The 23,110-nt window shown below is 40.0% G+C and overlaps 1 protein-coding gene across 1 annotated transcript in view; it reads right to left on the reverse strand.

Moving 5' to 3' along the window:
- Nucleotides 1-23,110, reverse strand: part of LOC117943421 (ERC protein 2-like) — a 37,260-nt gene that overhangs the window by 4,878 nt on the left and 9,272 nt on the right. The window contains exons 3-18 of the mRNA XM_034869534.1: nucleotides 16,458-16,892; nucleotides 16,058-16,132; nucleotides 13,614-13,769; nucleotides 12,543-12,710; nucleotides 12,172-12,339; nucleotides 11,042-11,179; nucleotides 10,293-10,433; nucleotides 9,944-10,084; nucleotides 6,527-6,729; nucleotides 5,237-5,359; nucleotides 5,116-5,122; nucleotides 3,642-3,901; nucleotides 3,125-3,248; nucleotides 2,777-2,937; nucleotides 1,105-1,252; nucleotides 88-164 (exon numbers count right to left, since the gene is read on the reverse strand). Coding sequence (XP_034725425.1) covers nucleotides 88-164; nucleotides 1,105-1,252; nucleotides 2,777-2,937; nucleotides 3,125-3,248; nucleotides 3,642-3,901; nucleotides 5,116-5,122; nucleotides 5,237-5,359; nucleotides 6,527-6,729; nucleotides 9,944-10,084; nucleotides 10,293-10,433; nucleotides 11,042-11,179; nucleotides 12,172-12,339; nucleotides 12,543-12,710; nucleotides 13,614-13,769; nucleotides 16,058-16,132; nucleotides 16,458-16,892 — 2,525 coding nt within the window. The remainder of the gene's footprint in view (nucleotides 1-87; nucleotides 165-1,104; nucleotides 1,253-2,776; nucleotides 2,938-3,124; nucleotides 3,249-3,641; nucleotides 3,902-5,115; nucleotides 5,123-5,236; nucleotides 5,360-6,526; nucleotides 6,730-9,943; nucleotides 10,085-10,292; nucleotides 10,434-11,041; nucleotides 11,180-12,171; nucleotides 12,340-12,542; nucleotides 12,711-13,613; nucleotides 13,770-16,057; nucleotides 16,133-16,457; nucleotides 16,893-23,110) is intronic.

Consider the following 23,110-nt stretch of genomic DNA (forward strand, 5'->3'; position numbering starts at 1 on the left):
TGGGGAGCGTGGGGGTACTGCGGCTGGGGCTGGGCCTGAGGCTGAGGCTGGGGCTGAGGTTGAGGCTGAGCATGTGGAGGCTGAGGCTGGGGGTGGTGAGGACCGTGTGGATGATATTGCTCATCTTCATAGTTGTCGGCTATCAGCTTCATTCTGCTTTGTGTCTTTAGAAAGAGGAAACTGGTTAGTGCATGATGATCTGCAGCTGTTAAAAAGAACATCAAAAGATGGGATGGGAACATTTATGATGGGATAAAGCAAATATTTTCAGTACATGTTGGTTGACGTTGAACAGTAACACCTAACAACGTGATAGAATCCAGTGCAATAGTCATGAAACCAGAACTAAGGTTTTATACTTTTCTTTTTTTCTCAGACTTCATCTGTGAGTTCATCTTTGTAGTCACTTTGAAGGTCATTGTGATTTTGTTTAGAAAATACACAATTAAAGGAAAAGTTCAACACTTTGGAATATAAGCTCATTCACTATTGATAGATACTCTTACATCTGTACACTAAATACGAAGTTACAGCCAGCAGCCGATAAACTCACAGTGTAGTAGAACAATCTTCCATAGTGAATCAGACAAGATACCTCAGTATCTTCTTTTTAAAGTTATTTAAGACTTGACACTTCCTTGAAGACCTGACACGACTTGAAAGCAAAAACACTCAAGACTCAAATTTGGACTTGGTACACACACCTTGAATATTCAATTTTTAGGCCTCTGCACTGAATGGATTTGACCTCAGTTATGCACATGAACACTGCCTTGATAGGAAACTATTAAAGCTCATAATAGGTGTCATGTTAATGGCAAGAAAAGAGATACTTGGCAATTTGCAAATGAGACAGTGTAACTTGACATGGACCTGTGTGGAATGAGTTAGACTTGACTTGCCCATAGAAGCAGCTCTGACTCAAACAGCAGAAAGAGACACATTTGGGGAAAAACTGAACTAGCAAAAATGATCAGTGGCCATGTGTGATGAAAAGGAAAAAAGGGCTAACTGCAGCTACATTTTTCTTTTTGATCAATGTTGTCTTGGCAATCAGCTACAGTGCCGACAGAATTTTCCTTGACAAAGAGCCGCAGTACTAACATGTTGTTTGAGCTGGTGCATCAGTTTGTCCCGCTCCCTTTTGAGGGCCAGCACCTCCTCCTGGGTCTTCTTTTTATTGGAGGCCGAGAGTTCCAGCAGTGCAATATTAGCATCTTTCTCACTGATGGCTGCCAGCAGAGCTTGTTGCCTGAGGAAAAAAAACCTTATGGCATCAGCATTTATATTCTATAAAATAGGAACAACATTAAAGAAATGGTATGTAGTTAAGCCATCCCATTACTAAAACACTTCAATTTAAAGTGCTCATATTATGCAGATTTTCAGGTTCATAATTGTATTTAGAGGTTCAGAAAAGGTTTACATTGTTTAATTTAAAAAAATACCATATTACTTTGTTTCTCCTCTTTTCACCCTGTGTTGAGCGCTCTGTTTGAGCTCCAGAGTGAGACATCACACTTTTGTTGTCGCACATGCACATGCACAGTACCTAAATAAGGACTGCTACCCAGACAGAACCAGAGCATGAGGGCATGCCATGCTAGCAGCTAGGCGAGCATTATTACGTGTGTTACAAACTGATTCACGTTCGTCACAGAAGTAAAGGCTGGACTACTATAGAGCTGTTTTCAGTTTTCAGTAGGAGATGGTAAATGCCTTTGGGGTGGACTTTGGGCTTTTCACTTTGTAAAACTGTAACATGCAAAAAAGATATATAACACAAACTAAAGGGAAAAAGCCTTAAAGCATAAGATGAGCAATTTAAGAGGTAGTGTTTTTCCCATACTTTCTGTCGTAAAGATCTTTTCTTACATTGCTGTATTACTCACTGTAAATTACTGAGTCAGCGGTACAGGGAGGTCAGGTTTTTGCAATGAGTCTTTTGTTTAGACAGCAAATCATTTGTTTACAATAAGAGAATACGTTTTAGATGCACTGTTGTATTAAAAGTGTAACGGTAACTTAGTCTACTTTGAATGGATCATGAGCTAAGCGGGGATCACTGTCACTGTGCCAGGAGCCGAAGCATTAAGAGATTGTTGTAGCAACCAACGTAATAATAACTTCATATAGCGCATTTTCATGAAACCCAAGGACGCGTCACACAAGTACAGTGGGACAATAAAAAGGCCAACACAAACATGGACTGAAAAGAAATTAAACCTTTCCTTTTTTTCAGTCATGGCCTTGCCCCAGTATTCGCCATAACTACAACACATAACTTCTAAAATAAAACAAAAAAACAATTAGGCCAACATAAAGATATCTCCTGCTACCCTTTACCTGGCTGGATTACACAGGCTTTTTTGGTGTTACGCCGAAATCTGTGACCCATCAGAATGTGTGACTTAGAGCTGGTTTGCCTGCCGTGAATCTTTATGTGACTTTGCGTAGAAAATTGGACCCTGGCAGAGGCACTAATAAAAACTATTTAAAATAGCATTCTTTTTACTCTACTCTTTTTACTCTTTACCCTCAGTGTACTTGATGTTACAGATCATTTATGATCATCCGATGAAAAATTACGCAGTTTCAGAAACATTGAAAAGTTAAACATAGTAACTTTAACTAAATCAATGTCAAATGCTGTTTAAGTGCAAATAAAACTCTTGTGACCAAAATTACAACAAAATTAATCCATGCTTTAGTTAGCAACACACCAAGATAATTAAAAGTTAGTGAGGCTGATATCAATTGTCAGGATGGCACTAACTTCATCTCCAGTATCTCCTCCAGCTGTTTCCTGCGCTCCTGTCTCATGTTGGTGAGGTGGCCGTCCCTCTCCTGCAGCGACTGCTGTGTTGAGGAGAGACGCTGCTTGGTTGAATCCAGCTCCTGCCTTGTCCTTTCCAGCGTGTTCATCAGCTCTTCCAACTGCATTGTATGTGTCCACACACCAAATGTATAAATAAGACACACAGATATAGACATGTAGACATTAATAAATATTCTCAGCTAAAACTAATGCAGTCCAACACAAAAGTCCTACAATAAATCCAAATCTTAATGAAGGTTAAAATAAACCGGCGACTAAGTGTATTTCTCAAGAGTAAATTCGCACCTTTACATGGTGGCCACTGTCCATGGAGCTGTCCTTACGAGGGTCTTGTCCTAAGCCTTTCTTGTCCCCTTGTGGTCCCAGTTTGATATTTGGACCCTTCTTAGTCAGGTCTTTGCCTCCTTGTCTGTAAAAAACACACCAATTTAAGAGCATTTCCATGCAAATAATCCATGCTGAATTCCATTCTGTAGTTGCTGTACCATTTATCTTTTGGGGCAATAATGTTAGGAAGTAATTAGATGTGTGAGCATGGTACAATACATTCCCATATATCACAACAAAAACATGAAACACAAACAAGGAGAACAAGTGTAGTGTAATGGACAATCATGTCTAATTTCAAAATGTTACCAATCAGATTACCAGGACAGCAAAAATACATGAGTATCACAGATGAATTGATAGCTTCATGTTATGTAACATGACATTGCTGAAATGACTCACAGATTCAAGCACCAGAGTTAGGATGGATAAAGGTAGAGATGGGTGCGCACTGGGGGAGAGGGGCATAACTTACCTGGGAGCTAAACTGCAGATGGGGAGAGGAAGAGATAGAAGAGAAGGGGATGACAGGACAAGTGAAGGAGACATTGGAAGCAGCAGACAAGAGCACACAAAGGAAAAAGTAAAACAAAAAAGAGACATTAGAACCAAATAAAGAAGCAACCACAAAAACAATACAGACGACCCAGAGGAGATCACAGTGTGTTCATCGACAAACAACATGGGAGATAACAGAGGCGCCTGTGACAGCCGCTGCTCTGCAGCCTGACACAGCTAATGCAGGATGCACCTTCTCTGAAAACAAGGAACCATGTGCATCTGCTGGCAAGCCTGGGAATGGCAGACATGCAGTCAGACAGGCAAAAGTCAGCAGGGAAAAAAGGAGAAGGACAGGTCTGAGTGCCGAGCAAAAGGAGAGGATAGCCAAAAGGGGTTTGACCGGGAAAAAGAGTGAGCTAGTGAGAGAATTAGTTATGGATGCAGGGTTTTTCAAACAGAAGAGACCCAACTGAACTTACACACTTCCAGATGGAGGGTTCAGTACTGACCCTACCTACTACAGCATCTCACTCACAGAGAGCGTGTAGACCTGGAGCACAGCAGCCCTATTCATGCAGGCCACTAGGTTGATCATTTCCCTTTAGTATCTGGTAGAGCAAGCTAAGCAGGGCGTGGTGGGGCAGGAAGGTGGGCACCAGGAAAAGAACACTAGAAGAGAGACGGGCTGTCAGGTGATGTTACTGGTGAGTGTGATTAGAAGGTGAAAGTTACAGAGGATGAGGGTGGTTTGGGGTGAGGTGGGCAGATGGGTGGATTGAATGAGCAGGGGAAGCATGCTCATGGCAGGAGGAAGCCACAGCTTTAAGAACAGAAACTAAATAAGTTTCAAAAAAACAGCCAACACCACAAAAATACACACAAACATGTATGTCTGTCTGTAAGTGCGTTATTGTGCATATGTGCTCTAAGATATTTCAACACTTGGACACTGAGCGACAAAAAGTACAATACAGTCAACTAAAATTGATGAAAAAAGCATGAGCAATTGGGAAAATCACGCCAAGAAAACTGCTTCTAATGCAGTATATTGTGTAGTATTTACAATATTTGTTTGTAGTATACAAGTACAAATTTTGGGGCTCTTTTACAGTGTAAATAAAATGTGGTTGCTAGTTTGCGACATCCTTGGCGCGATTGGTTTAATTGTGTGACTTTACCATGCATCACTACACAAACACAACAGGAACCCCAACATGAAGTTACGTCTACTCTAAATCAAAGGAACACCACATAATATATAAGCATCTGTACAAATATTGCAAAAGTTATGACCTGAAGTTTTTTACTCCTGAGCTGGCCGAGCAAACACATGCAGCACAAATAAAAGCAAACCAGGAATCCATCCAGGGATCTTTGTATCATGTCTATGAGTGCAGCAATAACATCCCAGCCTAAATACAGAGCCTGCCCCTCTGATACAAAGATACGTGGATCCTTCAGACAGCAGGCAGACCCAGGCACACAGGTGAAACCAGATGCAGTTGCAGCAGTTGCATTTGGAGACTTTAACCACACATCCGAGCTGAAGTGCCAGGGCAGAGCACTCACTTTCCCAGGAAATCCCACACCATGCCCCCTATCTGTTGGGGGGCAGTGGAAACAGAAGGGAGTGGGTCAGGGGGGGCTCTGCCACCGGGACGAGGGGTGGGGCGAGGGGCAGATTGAGGGGGGCTGGTATCAGCACAACAGGAAAGAAGTTGCATGGGAGATGGAGAAGAGATTTTAAAAACCGAATCGGATTGGAGAAAGGGAAGAAAAAATGAGATTTGAGACCAAAGTTGAAAATGATCAATGGCAAAGGGTGAAGGAACAGGTGGGCATGAAACAGAAGATAGAAAGAGGAAAGGGACAGAAAAAAGAGGGTATAGATGGCAAAAAAGGACAAGAACACTTAATTACTCAAACACCACTAACAAATAAGAATGACACAGAAACGAAAAGGCCCCTTAATAATTAGCTGGAAAGGAACAACAGACCTTGTTTTAAGTGGTGGGTCTGGGACTCTTTAAATTGCAGGGCAAGGACAAGGGGCTGTTATTGGCAGACAGGGCTCATGTGTCTTTCTGACTCAGTCCACACAGTCTTTGTCTCATCAGTTTAAATTCATTCCAGTTGAATGACGATGGTCTCCTCCATTATCATACCAAGCCAAAAGCTGCTTCCAATGTAGAGACTCTGAGCCACAAACTGCACTAAGAGGTGAGCCAAGAGCTGATGAGGCCACCAGCTTTATTTATGTGGTCTGTTAACTAAAATCAGTTTGACCGCCTACATCTAGGGGGAGACTGAGTGGTACTTGTGTTTTTATATCACATCTAACATAAGCTCACAACTTTTACAGAGTAAGGAGTAAGTGAAAGAGTTTACATTGATAAACCAGTTCATCCCATTTACGACATCTACTGTATCTGGTTACAACATCTATCTGGATATATGACGATAGAAAAAAGAATCTTTATGTTTTTTCTTCTCATGTGTGGGTTTCTCTCTTTGCTGTATCTTGTTATGTTCTATGTTGTATGTTTATATGTATCTCTTGGTCCAGAGCTGACAATTTTTTTTTACTCATAGTTTGTCTTCCTATCAAGTTTGAATGAACTTTCTGTGAGTAGCTTTGGGCAAAAGTGTCTGCCAAAACTAATGTAATGTAGTAAAGCAACAATTCTTCCAAAGTGTGTTCCAAACACAACACATGCACTCATTATTTAGTATATGTAACAATAGTACTAGACAATATATACTTTATGATGAAAGGGAGTACTCACACCAGTGTAAACCAAAGGTTAATATGTCTTTGAATACTTGAACTAACTTGTTGTGACAATCAGATTCAATTACCTTTCCAACTCAGCGATCTTCTTGTCCTTGTCATTCTTTTCAGTCTCCACCTCTCGCAGAATGTCCAGGAGTCTCTCCACCTCCGTCTGAGCCTTGTTGGCCTCGTCCTTGTAGTAGGTCACCTCCTTCTCCAGCAGCTTCACTCGGTCCACGTACTCCGGGTTCCCTCTGGGGCCGGACTGCAGCTCCACCTCATGGGCTTTCTGAATCCACGTGCCACGGAAAGACACAAACAAACAGACATGCACACACCCAAAGATACACTCCATTAACATTATAATATCAACACAACCATGCACTACAGCACAGAGTGTTTTACTGCCCATGGAAGAGAGATACATACAGTACATTGCAATCCATCAATGTCTTATATTAACCACTCCCCTTGCTCTCTCGCTCTCTTTCTGAATAAATAAAGCAGAGTAAAATGTTGTGGACAAGCCAAGGGCATCATTACTGGTGCTGGCTCATTAGCTTCAACAGAGCTATTATTTAGCTCCATTTAACAGCCCTCTGAGACTCCCAGTCACTTGGCACACTTGGCAAGTATGCAGAATACAGGACTGTGTATGTGTAGGATTGTGCAGCAATCCAATACATCAATGGCAGTGAAATGCTAACTCATGATCCTGCATCTTTGCTTATCTGTCACAAACTAATCAATGCTTTACTGCTCAGTAATCTCGCCATTGTTGCAACAGTTTGTAGCTCTCCATGAAGTACATTACAGTGGTACACATCACCCTCTAGACAATATGCAGCCACACATGTCAACACAAGTCGCAAAAGTGCAAGAGTTGTACAGAGCCAGAGAGCATCCACCAAAACACTGCAGAGATCTCAGACCACGGCTGTTACCTCAGCTAACCGCACCACACTGAGACGAAGGAAAAGCGTGGCAACACTGACAGTGACAACATGCAACAAAGGTCGACCATGTCATGCAAACCCAACAAAACTGCACAGTCTTTGTGATTGTCAGTCAACAGAATGGAGAAACAGAAGAAACAGGGACCAAGAAAATCTGTCAGCTAAAATAAGTTTCATATTTTAAGCATGAGGAGAGATGTTAGGATCTAACTTGTGGGAGATTTTTCTCAGTGATTCAAATTGTAAATATACAAAGAGTTATTTTATACATCAAAAATATGTTATTGGAAAGATACATTTGACTCCATTCAGCCTGTGGGTTTAAATGTGGATTTTGATGTGAGCATTATGCTACAAAAGGAGTCTAAAGTATGCGCTTGGTTGTAGGAACTCCACTGCATAATGGCTTTCGTTTTTTCATTATTTTGTTCTCCTGATTTCTTTCTGTATTGATTTATCCACTGTTTCTTTGATATATTGTCTTTATTCATAAAAGTATGAAAATAAATTACCTAAGGATAAATAAAGCGTTTCTTGTTTTGCACCTGCGACTTCATTAAGCTCCACAAAAAAGCATCAGTGATACAAATGAGAAAAATATCAAATGCTTCAGCTATCAGCTTTAAACATTGATAAAAGTGCATCCCTTGAAAATATTTAAATCATGACTTGACAGTAACAGTAACTAGAGGAAAAGATGGGAAAGTTTTGGCTTCACAGTTCATTCCAGGGATGTAGGTGTAAAAAGAAATGAGAAACTGGAAGTCAACCCCAGGCCATGACCTTTATCCTATATTACATACTGTACAGTATCTGAGTAGCCTTTGGGAAATGATTGATGCTCAATATGAATTTGGGCCTCTAGAACTAAAATTGTGAGCTGCATTTCCCATGTGTACTTGCATGACAAAACACAGGTGTTAGCTCTGGGAGATCACACATCTAATGACGGTCTATTGATGGAAAACTTTGCCTCATCTTTAAATTCTTGTATTGGAAGTATGTGTGCAGAACCTTTTTTCTCTAATGTGCCAGGGTTAGGATAAGGAAAAAACATTTTGTAGTTAATGTCATTACAGACAAACCAACTACAGAGCCACAATTATAAAGTTCAGAATAAACTTTTCACCACGTTTCACAAACAGTGGCAGGATGAGTACATTGCACAGGGTGCAGTATAAGAACCATTACATTAGTACAGTGCAATGATCAACATGCATCTGGGTGGCTAGGTGGGTGAAATAAGAACCTGTGCTGGGGGCTGGCATAATCACCATCTAGCATGTTTCAATAAGTTATCAGTGGTCCTCATGCTTTCAATATGTGCCTCAGAAAGCTCAAGAGAGGGACTTACAGGATTGTTCATGTGACTGAATAGCTGCTCAGCTTGCTACATTGCAAACGAAGGGGTTGAGGAAGGGAATGGGGCAGGAGAGTTAGGATTTAGTTTAGTAGACAGGAGAGAACAGCAGCATCACATGTTACAATACATGTTTGACAGAGCAGTAACATAGTCTCAGTACAGCACATGTTGTTACATGTTAAGGGCAACACATAACTGACAAACGTAGAGGAACAGACACAGGGATAGTCTGGGGGTTATGGAGTAGGAGGAGGCGGAGGAGGGTATTTAATGGACTGTCCGCCCCTGCAGCAGCCTAACAAGCAGTGCAGTGCAGCCCGTTACAGGAGAGAAAGCATGATGGTAGCCATTATCCTAATTAACGGTGTTTTATATAAGGCAGGTTCACGCTTTGGGTTCAGTCGGGATTACAGTGATATTTACAGATAAGGAATTAGCTTAATAAAGAACAATGGTTTTTCACAGTTTTTCACTTTGTTATATACAGTATATATATGTATATATATGCATAATGGCAAAAAGTGTGTTCTGTTGAGTAATTTGAGATTAGTCATGTCCGAATTGTCCTCCATGAAAATAACACATAATGCAGGAGTTGCAAAATATGTGAAAAAACACCAAACTTTTTCTCACACTAAGAATAAAAGGAATAGTTCACACTTTCTGAAGTCTATAACTACTTGATAGTCTCCATCCAAGTGTGCGCTGGACACACAGTGAGCCAATTATTTTCTTCACAGTGGACAAACAAGCTTTGGTTTTTATCGATTGTTCAGTGCAATTACAATGAGGGACATCTTTACAGTCTTCACTCCGGGCAGACAAGCTCTCCAAAGTTCAGTCTGAATTAAAGCATCTATCATGACAAATTAAAGTGTAAGGGCAACTAAAATAGGCCATTTCTATCCTGGACCTTTTTCCTATTTCATAACAACCATAAAGCATATATTTGTATGTTTGAAACAGGATAATAATTTCCTAATGCTTTCAGTTGAAAAGTTTTTCTTAAATATTTTATTAATATTTTTTTTGTGTGTGCCCTGAATAAGAACTATGTAATATGTGAATTATTTTTATAGCTAAATACTAAATATGGATCTAGGTTCAAAATGAGCAAATATCTGTTTCTCAAAATCTACACAATTTCCTGATAAGTAATTCTTCTCTGTGAAACGCACACCTACCTTCTGCAACTGCGTCTCCAACTTACTACACTCCTCTTTTTTCTGCTCAATGGCGATCTCCAGTGACTTGAGCTTTGAATCCTTCTTGAGGCCAGAGGATGCCAGGGATGAAGCATGTTCTTTTAAATCGATGAGACTGGACTGCAGGTAGACAGACAGTACAGACAGTTAGCACAGGTTCAAATCAGGAGGTCTTACTACGGCATAGTGCCACAGCTTAAATGTCATATAAAGGCCTACTGAAAGAAGGAGGAAATACAGGCACACCATGTGTACAATATACAGCCTTGTAGACCCACCCTATACACGCTTTCAAAAACATATCTTTGCTCCATGCATAATCACTGACCTCTTTCTCTGTTAATTCTATCTGCAGGCTGTTGACCTTCTCCTTCAAATCCTTGTTATCCTTCTTATAGGACTCTACTTCTTCCAGACGTTCTCTGTCTTCCCTCTCCCTTTGGTCCTTTAAACGCTCTATTATCCTCTCCTAACACACACACACACACACACACACACATTATACATTTTTTATTTAGTAGCTCATGTTTTTCAGTAAAAAAAAATGTCTGCTCATTTTCAAAAGTTTCTGCAGATTTAAAATATAACTTATCAAAAATTACACCTGCCCTAATAGTCTGTTGTGCAGGATGTTATTGCTCTGCTGACACTGTATGGTATCTCCTTCAGACCATCTGACAGACACAGAGTCCTGTTTGGAAGATTCAAAGCTCTGTGTATTTGTGCCAAAACACCACAAGAAGAGGGGCCGGGCTCTGGGCACAGGGCGTCTTTGGAGGCAGTCTTTGGCCAATCAGAAGCTAGAAACTGTACTGGTATTTTTCTGTGCTATTTCTTTCCATTGGCTGGACACATTTTCTTAACATTTGATTGGGTGGGCAAGATGCACATTTGGGTGGGCTGAGCCCACTCTAGCCCCTAGCTACTGCCAGCCTTGAGTGGGACATACACTTACTGTATGCTCTCATTAAAAGTACCTACCAAAGAGGAAAAATGATTTAGTCAGGCAGCGGCTGTTCGCATCCCCACTGTGAAAACTCATTGCATCCATTGTAATGCAATGATGCTTTACCATACCTTCTCTGACAGAGCCTCCTCCAGGGTGGCCAGGGCAGTGTCTGTGTTACTGGAGTCTGTCTGCAGAGACTTAACCCTGTCTTTCAGGTTCCCAAGTTGCTTGTCCTTGTCCCGCAGCTGCTCCTGCAGGTTCTCAATCTTACAAAGGCAGGGCAGTGGAGAGGAAAAAGCAAAGAAGCATGATCTCACAAGCAGAGCAGTATGTGTACCAGATCAGTTGGTGTAATAGCTGGACTTGAAGATTACAAAAGTCTTTGAGGATTAATACCCTCTACAGACAACGTCATGTTCATGTTCATAGATGTGCTGGGGCTTTACAACAAAGCATTTTCCATTTCAAGAAAAACTTCAAAACTAAAAACAGTTTAAGAAGTAGAATAAAGAGTAGAACGGAATATAAAATCTGTGAGAAATCAGGAATTGTGCATTACATGAGAATGTAAAACACAACTATTTAAAGACAGTGACTGTGTGCACTTATCTCATTTACAGTATTATATGATTGACACAACAGAGAAACTAAACCAAATAACCACATCAGGAGAAAACAAAGATTTAGAAATCCCAAGAGACAACAGCAAGAGATAAAATCAGGGATAGGAGGTGTGGTAGAACAAGAGATGAGAGAAAAAAAGCAAATGGAATGGGTAAGAAGGTCAGTGTGAGAAAGGGAGTAACACTCTGTGAGTATTTATAGCACACACAGACACACACACACACTGGAGCCAGTGAGGCAGAAATATCTTCTTGCTTGTCTTTCTATGGACACTTTCCCCCATGGTACTGAGAGCAAAATACACTCTCTCACTCTTAATAACCACTCTTGCTTTGTATTTTCACAGAGTGACTGGTTTAGTCCAGGACACAAGACTCTGACAAAACAACTTGCTCCATTGCTTATTTTAAATTTCAAATTACATCTGGAGTAGACCAACGTAGACCTCCAACTACACCATAGTTTGGTGTAACCGATAAATATTCCAACAATAACTCAGAGTATGCTGAGTGAATGGTTTGGACATTTTTTCTAACATTTTCCTTTGTTTGTATTCCCACCCTTTAACTTTAAAACTCCTTTTATCCCTCTCTACATACTACATGGGAAGGCTTTCTTCAACTCTGATTCTAACCTTCTTTTGCAGGACATTGATCTTCCTTTCTTTAACCTCAAGCATGTCCTTCATGTCCCTGATTTCTCCTGCGAGAGTGCCCTTCTCTTCCGTCAAGTCCTGCAGCTGCTTGGTTTTCTTGTTTAGGAAGGATTCTTTCTCCTCCAGTCGCAGACGTAGAGCATCCACCTGACACATGACAACAAAAACACACACTGTAGTGAGTCTACTTTAAATAAAAGAATTTTACATAATGTGGACTTGACTGTAATTGAGGCTCAAGGCAAGCCTATTATTTGTTTGACTTGGAGTATGAAAAGGCTTGTGAGACAGTGTATTGTTAGACTTTTTCATGGTATGTGTACAAACAAGTTAAGGTTTTTTCGTGTTACCTCTGTTTGCAGGATGGCAGCACGTTGCTCCTTGGCAGTAAGAGACTCTTTGAGCACCTCGATATGCTGTTTGCAGTCTGAGTTCTGGTTGTTGAGGGTTTCTAGTTTTGTCTGCAGAGCCAGAAGCTCTGACTCCTTCTTTGACAACTCCTGCTTCAGCTGGTCAATCTACGGACATGTGAAACAACCATTTGCACGAGAAATGTAATGTTTTACCATCACAGCACACTTGCATTTGTGTGTGTGTGTGTGTGTGTGCGCGCGTGTGTGTGTGTGTGACAGAAAAAAAGAGTGGGAAACCTCTTTTTACCAAACAGTCAGTATGGCTTTTGCACTATTTTAATCAATGCATTCTTTCATTAAAAATTAAGTTGGACCAACTCCCCTGCATTCATCATATATTATACATCAACTCTATTCATGAATGATGAAAACAGGTCTAAAAATAGAATAACAAAACTGTGGCTGGTCTACGCCTTGTTGACTAAAGTGAGGAGCGGTATGTAAACACAGAGTCCAAAGAGACATACAAGCCCCAGAGAGCGGCTGTACACCTTGACGTGATCACAGATTTCAGGTAGCTCCACTGCTATCTTGGCAGTGTAAATCTTACTACTAAAACACAAGTTATGATGAAATCATGGAGCATTGACTGATAGAAACACTGACTGGTCTGAAAACTACAGCAGGTGATGTTGGTCTAATGAAACCGAATCTATTACTCTAACTGGGCAGACGTAGACTTCACTCTTTGAACAGAATGTAAATCAAAACTGTTGTGTGTAATTAAGGAAAAGTTGATTATTTTATTAGCAGCATGTGTTTGCTGATTTTGCCTTTTTGGTATTCTTGACACTGAGCTCTTGAAAAAAAAAACAGCAATAGTTGCCAACAGGACACTTTGCTGATGACACTAAATGCTAAAGCAGCTAAATTAAGAGACACATCGGCTTCATTTAGTATTCTCCTCTCTGCAGTGGTCTATCTGTACTCCATCCAACTCAATTGTGTTTTTTTTCAGCCATTTTTTCACAGGATCTGTCTTTCATGCAGGGTGCAGACGGTATCTACCTTGTTCTTCATAAACTTAGAGTGGTTCTTATAGACCTCCATCTGTTTGATTTCCTCCTCTCTGTCCTCTGTGTTCAGTAAGCCGTTCGCCTTCAGCATTTGGATCTCATCCTCCAGATCCCGAATGTTGCGCTCCAGAGAGGCAATTTTGGTGTCCTGCACACAAACAGGCAGAGGAGACACACCTCAAAATCCAGACTGGCATGTCCACAATTTGAATGCTGCAAATAAACCTGAATCAGAGATGAGAGTCCAAATGAGACAGAAAAACTAAAAGATAAAGAGAAACTAAACGAGACTGGCAGAAGCTCTTTGATGTAGCTAAGAGCAAGTGCAGTATTTTTCGGTGAAACCAGAAGCTTTCTATCCAGCTCCTTGCAGCCACTCAGAGGATTAATCACCATTGGAAAATATTGAGCACACATCCAGCATGGAGAGATCAGCTAGAACCAGAGAGAAATGTGCAAAGCGACAGGAAGAAAAGTAACAAGCCTTAGCGTTCGCTGTAGTTGCTTGCAGATCAATGCAGAATCCAGTCTCTGGACTGTGACTGTGAGTGCAGCTTAAGCTTCACAGCTTTTTAAATAAATAATACAACGTCTTTAACATTAGCCATGGTCCATCTCCCTCTCCAACAGAGCATCAAACAACCTTGTTCCTTCCTGCCTTTCTCTCTTTTGTGTCTCCTTCTTTTCTCCAAGTGGCTCTGAACTTATGAACTTGTGGCCATTAGCAGGGTCAGTCACAGCCCGCTGCAGAGAAACATGGGAAATATATCGTAATGACAAATGATAGACTATCCACAAAGAAAGGATCTGAGGAGTTAATGCATGAGCACTGCACATGTACATGCACTTCGCCCTGGCGCTGCATCTTACCTCTCCATGTTACAAGGCAAACATAAATGAACTAACATTGCTGCAATAGATACAAGACACCGTACCTTCAAAGGAGGACGATTTTATTCCATCCGCATGTAATCACTGGTACATCGACCTGGTCAGTAAATCTTGGTCTTAATTTCTTATTCCTTGCCTCTGTGTGTATCTCTTTCTATCTATCTCCCTGCATACTGCCTTCTCGCTGTCATAAACAACCACACCTGTTTCCATGGTAGCAGCAGGCAGGCTATATACTGTGCACAGTCTCTGGTGAGTGAGGAGGAGAGGGCGGGAGGGATGTAAGGGAGTCGGGGCGGGAGGATTATTCGTGCTTCAGCATCAGCATCCACACAGCAGAGGGAGAGAAGAGAGGGGAGAGATGCAGGGTCTTCCTGCACAGCACAGGAGACGGAGGCGGGTCTTCCCTCGCTCTGTATGCAAATCAACAGGATCCCGGAGCACAGATGGAAGGCTGGGGCCTGCACAGTGCAGATCCAGCCGAGTGAAAGGGGCTGTGTCAGCTCAGCGATGATGTCATGATTTATTTTGAGGAAGTGATGTCAGGCCTCTGCAGTGAGGCTGGCAAAGTGTACAGCCATCCAACACTTGTTGTACAATTCAGCAGTACAACAAGTACCGATCTAAATATTATAATTGCATGGTACATATTTGCATGTTGCAGCTGCATCGGTTTAAAAAATGTAATATGGCTGTAAAATGTAATTTGCTTGAGCAGAAGGCTAAAGGCAACTACAGTTGATGGTGATGGGTGGGGTCTCTAAAACTGCAGTCTTATCTTCTTAAATATTTTCTGATGTAATATGAATGTTTTTCCTAATATTTAAATGTCCGTTAAGTTCCCTTGAAGCCCTGACGTTACATAAAAAGTATACATATTCTTTTGCTTGTTGTTTTGCTGTTATGATTGAATGATTGAAATCCAAGATGCCATTTTATAACTTGCATGACAAATTTAAATATATTTTGCATCATTTAATCACAGTAGAAGTCTTCAAAACATCTTGAGTGAAAATTTGTTTAAAGAGTTAACTATTACATTTAATATGAAATTGCTACTCATTAAACAAGAGTGATGCAGCTTGGCATGACTGGCTGCTGCACATCTTCTGCGAGCGAGCTGTGATGTTGAACAGTAATTTTGATTGTTGTTGATGTTTACACAACTGCTTTGTGAGCAGTGTGTCTGTGTGTGTGCGAGAGATGGGGAGATGTGCCAGTGTGTTTACTATTGACTCAGCTGATGATCATCACAATAACAACAATAGAATCAGAACAGTTGAACACACACCAGGGCCTAGTTTAGACATGCAACTGTGTACATAATACAAGGCCTGTGGGTGCCAGTGAAACAAACACATAAAACACATTGACAGATCGTCCATGATTTGTTTGTTTGCATACAGTTAGAATGGTAGCTTGATACAACCAATTAAATACATATGAATTACTCCATGAAGTGTTATTTTGAAGACAAATTATTTGAAGAATAATTTTCTAATGGTTCTAAAAGCTGCTGCAGTATGTTGTGAGTCAGGTTCTTACTTTCATTTCTATGATAGTCTGCAGGGCCTTAGTTTTGCTTGGATCCTGGTGCAGCTGATTTCTTCTGTGCAGCTCCTTTGAGAAAAGATACAGTATTATGTGGCACATGTACAGTAGAACCTCATGTAATCTCGTCTGAAAGCCTACAGAGTGTATGACTAAAATAGACTGGGGAAAACCCCACACCCAAAATGCAAATAACACATGTTGCATATTAAATGCAACTGATGGGCTCTGCAGTTTTCTGTTCAAACATTACATAATCTATATGCTACTATGTGAGCCACAGAACAGAGAATATTATCAGAGACTCAGTACTGCCCTCTAGGGACGACAAACTGTCTATTTTCACTTTTGTACAACAAGTCCTATATATTTTTATCAACACAACTCTTAGTACCTCTCGCAGGTGGATGTTCTCCTTCTCCTTTTGATCCAGAATGACCTCCAGGTGTCCAAGCTGGGCCTCTGCCTCAGCAATGCGCCTGGCTCTCTCCTGCTCCTCTTCCTCATGCACCCTGCCTGACCCCGGTGGCAGCCCTTTACTCTGCAGCATTTCCAGCAGCTTCTTAATGGACTCATCCCTGGCACCGAGTGTCTGTTTCTGGGTCTCGATCCTCAACTCCATCTCCTCAAGGGTCTTTCTCAGCAAGAAGAGCTCCTTGGCCTGCCTGTCGTGTTCAGCCTGCAGCCGACGGAAGTTCTCCTCCGTCAGCTCGATAGTGGTGAAGTGGTCCGAAACGGAGCGGTTGCCGCCCTCCTGCTGCAGCAGGTGGTTTAGGTCTCGCTGTGTTCGCAGCTCGTCCTGCAGAGCCTGGATGGTCATCTGGAGATGCTGAAAGAGAGACTCAACAATTACTGAAATTAATTTTAGGCATAAACAAAATGCTAAGCTTTTCATGACAACACTTCACATAGGGAAACCACATGTAAACACACTTCTGAAATGCACACAGTTCTGTGGAGAAATGCCACAGCGGGCCAAACCGTCAATCTTTAAAAGCAAATAGACTGCAAACCAATGATATTGTCAAAAGACAACACGTCTTATTTGAGAAAAGTATGAAAGGTTTTTTTTCTTTATTCTGGAACAATAATCAAATTTCTTTTTTTAACTACACTAGACTTGAAATAAATCACAGCTGTCACACCTATTCATGTCATTCATTCATCTGTTTTTAGACATGTGAGCAGAATTACTGAGGGATGTTAACTAACTGTTAATTAGTGCTGAGAATTGTCAATGGTTTGCCATATTAATTTGATTCTGATTCACATGGTTCCTGATTCAATTTTATTTTTAATTTGATATCAATTAGGCAAGTAACATTTCAGTTAGAACACCAATTTAGCTTGGATATGAAAGAGATTCTACATTTGTACAAGACTGCCTCTAGCCTGCTGGATTCCTAAAAGAAAAATCAATGTTTCCATGACTACCTGACCCCAAAGCAGTTATATTAATGTTAATTAATGTATTGAGTGACATTTCATCCAGATATCTTAAGGTGACAGAAGGACCACTTTGACATGGCCATGCCAGTTTTTCCCTTAGGTCTTCTAATTTCATTTGATACAGAGATTGATTATTGGATTTTATGAATCAATTTTCAATCAGTCAAATGATGTGTGAGATTTTGTGTGTCCAGAATAAAAAAACAAATAAAAACGTTCTCTATTAAGCCTGTTATATTTCTTTATATGCATGGTTGTTGGTTTTCAGTTTAGGGAAACAATGTTTGGGCCGGTTTTCTGTCACAGATTGAGAGGCTTGATCCTGACTGTTGACATTTTCTTCCAGCAGATATCTCCAGAGAGACATCAATCAAATATCCATCAAATGGCCCAATCAGGATTTAGAGGAGAGGACACAGATTCTTACATTGTAATCAAACCCACTTCACAGGCAGTCTTGTGCTGTACGGTTTGTGGTACTACAAGGAGATGGAGCACCAGACACCTTTGGATTGACACAATTGAACAAACTAATCACTCTTTTATAGTGTCATTGTTTATAAAGGAACATATGAGGGACCACAGGGAAAGGAGACAGGGTGAAGTGCTGGAAATAATTCCCTTCCATTTAGAGGTTTGCAGGAGAGGAGGTTGTAATGGTGCAAAGGGATTGCCAGGTGTCTGAAAATACACGCCACACTGAAGGTGACTCTATGTTGTGCACTCAACACGTGGTGCAAACATAGGGACAAACCTTGGTTCTCCTGGCATCCAGCAGCTGCAGAGCATGGGCAGAATGAACAGAAAAACAAATGTATGGTAAAAACAGAGCGTTAGAGCATGATGCAATAGAAATGGATGATCAACACAAACCAGCCAGAGATTGAAAATGAGATATTTAGCAGTCTGTCCAGCTGTCTTTTTTATCAGCCTTCAGCCCTCAGTCAGAACATAATATTCACAAAGTACCTGCAGAAAAAAATATTACTTGTTGAGATTACCTTTCTGGAAAGAGATGAAGACCAATCAACCAGTATTAACTTACATTTACTTATCTTTGATGTGTTAGATAGATGGATCTAATATTGGTATTGATTATAAGTAGTAGCATTTTAATAGTTTGGTCGGGTTTTATCTGTCACAAAAAAACCTTCACATAACACACTTGTTGAAATATTCATGGTAGTAATACCATTAGTAGTAGTGTAGTGGTGAAAAGATAATGATGAGGTATTAGTGTTTAAATTAATTTATTGACGAGATGAAACATTAATCAATCGATGAGTTGATCAGGAAATTGATTAGCCACTTTTGTTAGAACTGAATAATATTTATTTATTCATTTTGAAGATGAAAAACATTTTGATTTTGGATTGTTGGTCTGACAAAAACAAGATATTCAAAGATGTCACTGTGGGTTTTGGAAAATTATGGTTGCAATTTGCTGACAATAAGAGACCAAATAATTAATCTAGAAAACAACTGGCAGATGAGTCCATGATTAAAATAGTCATTAGATGCAGCCCTGATTTATTGACACTATAAACACAGCAGGATAGAAAAAGCAGTTTATTAATCTTAAAAACATAATTAAAGGACAAATATCAAAGTACAAAACTAAATCGGTTTTTCATTGCTCTAACATATCTTGTTGGCTCACTTCCTCATCACAGAAAAGACAGGATACTGTCAGCATGTGTTCTTCCAACCATCTGGGGGCAGTGTTTGTGTTAGAAGAAGCAGCTGAATTGCTTCTGACTGCTGCCATCTTCAACAGTTTTCGTCACACTCCCTTGTCAGTGCCATTTGGTCCGGCAACAGAAACCTCTAACACATCTCAAATTCTCATTTTTACACGTAACTGAGTATGGTCTCAGTTAAGTACATGCTGCCACCACTTGGAAATATAATTTATAATATATTTATTTATATCTGTAGACTGTCCAAACCATAAAACTAAATTCTTGTTTTTTACTGACAAGCATGTTTTAATACAACAGTTATCTTCCTCATACATATGGAATTATAAATAAATACATTAGAATGAGCAACTTAAGAAAATGCTTAAAATACCTCTTCTTAACCATAAATAAATACATGCAATGCCACTCTAATGAGATTTTATCAAATCAAAATGAAAGATGACTAGTTTCTTAATTAGTTATGACCACGTAAAGCTTTATAAGGCTTTTGTAAAGGCACGTAAAAAATTATATAGCAAAATGCAGACACAAATGTAATTCAAAATGCTTTACACAAGCATAAACATACAAAACAAATACAACAGAAAATTCAACAATCATAAAAAATAAAGATTAAGTCCATACAAATATTGGCCTGCTGCTACCCTGCTAACTAAATCCATTTAATATGGAGAAATATTCAAACCAATAAATTAAAACCATGTTCTCTCTCCTTTTAACTTCTCTCTCACCTGACACTGATCCCTCTCTGTGTCTCATCAGTAATCCCTCTCTCTGCCCTGATCAATAATCTTGGAACTAAACATGCAGGAGGCAGCCCAGTGGTTAATTTGCATAATTGCACTGTGGGTAAAATGACTGTATGGCAGTTCCCCGACATCTAGCAGAACTGTACTGGATCCTCTGCCTCAGTCATGACTGAGCGGGTATTGTCGTTGTGGTCAACCTGCCTCAAGAGAAGGCTTCTCTTTCACTGTATATCTTGAAAATTACTTTCCAGAGGTTTCACAGAATCAAGGGGAGATGTTAAAGCAGCAGTGCTTCCTTCTCTAAGTGACATCTGCAGCAGCCAGGGGTAACTGGCTGTCATAAATCCTTTTGTGAAGTAACACAAAATCCTTCTAAGAGCTCTCTCAAAATGCCAAAACCTCACATGGGTAAAACTGTAAATTGCCGAGAATCTACATGTATTATAGCAGCAAAAATCAAATCATCTAGTTACTACAACTGATCTTGAGGGGAACATGAATGTCTATACCAAATTACATGAAAACCCTTCCAATAATTGTTCTCTCTTAAAGCCATAAATGTCAAACTCATGGTGGAGCTAGAGGAGAAGTCCGGGGACCACTGAAGTCATCAGGATAGATCGTCCTAGCAACACTATAACAAAATGCTGTAGCAATCTATCACAGACATGTTGGAATAATTTATGGTATTTCTTAGAATAAGTGAAAATGTTGCCCTGCTAGAGGATAAGTGAGGGGATCATGAAAAGTCACTGGGATGCCCCAAAAGATATCCATTTATTGCAATCCATCCACTAGTATAATATATCTCACTAAAAAATACATATTTCAACCTAGGCTAGTGCTAGAGGGAAAGTCAAGGGATCCCAAAGTCAGACTTCGTCCTCTGAGGACCAAAAATATCTTGACTAAATGTCATTGCAATTCATGGTTCATTCATAGTTGTTGAGATATTTAGTCTGGACCAAATTGGTAGACTAACCAACCACACGACATGCCTAGGCTACTCTGTACATACTGTAGATTGATACTCAAAGGTGGGGAGATACATTTACAGATACTCACAGATACATTTGCTGTATACTGTGGGTGTGTGTGTGTGTGTGTGTGTGTGTGTGTGTTTGTGTGTGTGTGTGTGTGTGTGTGTGTTAAGAGAAAGGGGGTGTTTGTATCTGACACATAGATAGCTCCTCACAGAGTCAGAGCAGCCTCTCTGTGTTGTATGTTGGGATGGCCGACAATGTACAATTACACCCACAGCCACACATCTGTTAGGCTCTGGCTCGTCTGGCTTTGCCAGACCATCCACATGCTCTGGAGCGAAGGAGGGTCAGGCTGTATTTCACACAGCATTGTGGGATGGGAGATAAACGTGCTCTGGTTTACTGCCATTTTTTAAAACCAATCACATCAGCATGGGCAGTGCTAAACTCCGCACAGAGCCACTGCAAAATAGTCGTGTGAGAGAAAACTGAGATTGGACAGATAGTCTAGCTAGCTGTCTCAATTTCCCCTTCAGAGATCTGAGTGGCAGTTATCTGCAGATTTTAAAATAACAACAAAAAGGAAAGCAGTAGGAAACAGAAATTGGCGCAAGAGGAACGTCAAGGATATAAACTAGGTTCTGTGATTCACAGCTTTGGGATTTAATACTATATATTAAATATTTCACTTCACACTGTTGCAAAATACTTGATGTTACATAGCCTCTAGATAATGAAGTGAAGCTGTACGATTCTACAGTTATTTTGCATGAGAACCAGACAGACAGCCTAACAGTGAATGCAATCAATAAACCGCTCAAATAGATAGAAAGACTGACTTTCATCAATAGCAATAACAACAAAATTACGCCTTTCAAATTCCAAATTCAGAGTATTGTTTGGGGTAAATACCCTTTGGTTCAAGGATTATAATTTCCTATTTAAATCCATGAAAGCACATCACAGTGGGCATCCCAAATTGGGAAGGTCACTTAGTGCTCCAAACCATGCAGAGCAGAAGAAAAACAAGGACAATGATCCTTAATGAGTTGCTACATACATATACCTGGAGTTTAATACTGAAAACATCAGCCAACATACAGAATACCAAGATACACATTAAAGCCTGACCGAAATATCGGCAAGCCGATATTAGGCAATTCCCAAACTAAATGATTTTTTTTTTTAATATTCATTCATCAGAATCATTTATAACAACAAATAAATGATTCATTTAAATTAATATTTAAAAATGAAATAAAAACGGACGGTCAACCATGAGTGTTGGCGTTGCATAGTTTGTCCACCAGTTGGCACTCTACAACGTCCCTGTTGGAAACACTGTGAATATTTATTTTATTGTGTTTTTGTTTCATGTGACTGTATTTTTATACATTCTATTTATCAGAACTTTAATATATTTAGATTATCCTTAACAAGTATGTCATTTTTCTCTGAACACTGTTCTTTGTCTAGTTCTGCCTGGAAAGACTGAACATGTGCTTGCACTCCCCATGCAGACATGCACATACGCACAAAAACACACACATTTACATAATAGGCATTGCCTTTCTTTTTAACAAACCGGTCTTTTAGAATCATGTTTTGTACGGTGGTGTCAAATGTGTATTATTCATTGCAGTGCTTGAGTATGATACTATCTATCTATCTATCTATCTATCTATCTATCTATCTATCTATCTATCTATCTCCATCATTTCTTCCACTCCATCATCTCTGCATATCTTGTCTACTTGTTACATAACATACAAATCTTAGGATGCTTTCACACCTGAGCTGTATGGTCTGTTTTACAAGTTTCATTTGGGGTGGTTTAAAAGCTTATTCGAACTCTGTTTCCAGTGTGTGACATTTGTTTACAATGTTTGATGCTTGACAAAGTGCAGTGTGAATGCCAACCAATTGAGGAAAAATGCATGAGCTCTTCTGACTTTTCATATAAAACTTCCTGTGTCCACTTGAGCTGACCCTGTCATGACATTGCTCATCGTGTATATGTGACTACTGCAAAAATAACTTACTACCAACTGAACATAGCTAAATAGGAACTCAACATACTGTGTAGGGTGCACACCTGCTGCATCACAGTGAATATAAATGATATGTGCAAATGATAATTATATACATATAATACGTATATGA

This window comes from Etheostoma cragini, chromosome 4 (genome assembly GCF_013103735.1).
Source record: "Etheostoma cragini isolate CJK2018 chromosome 4, CSU_Ecrag_1.0, whole genome shotgun sequence".
Classification (NCBI taxonomy): domain Eukaryota; kingdom Metazoa; phylum Chordata; class Actinopteri; order Perciformes; family Percidae; genus Etheostoma; species Etheostoma cragini.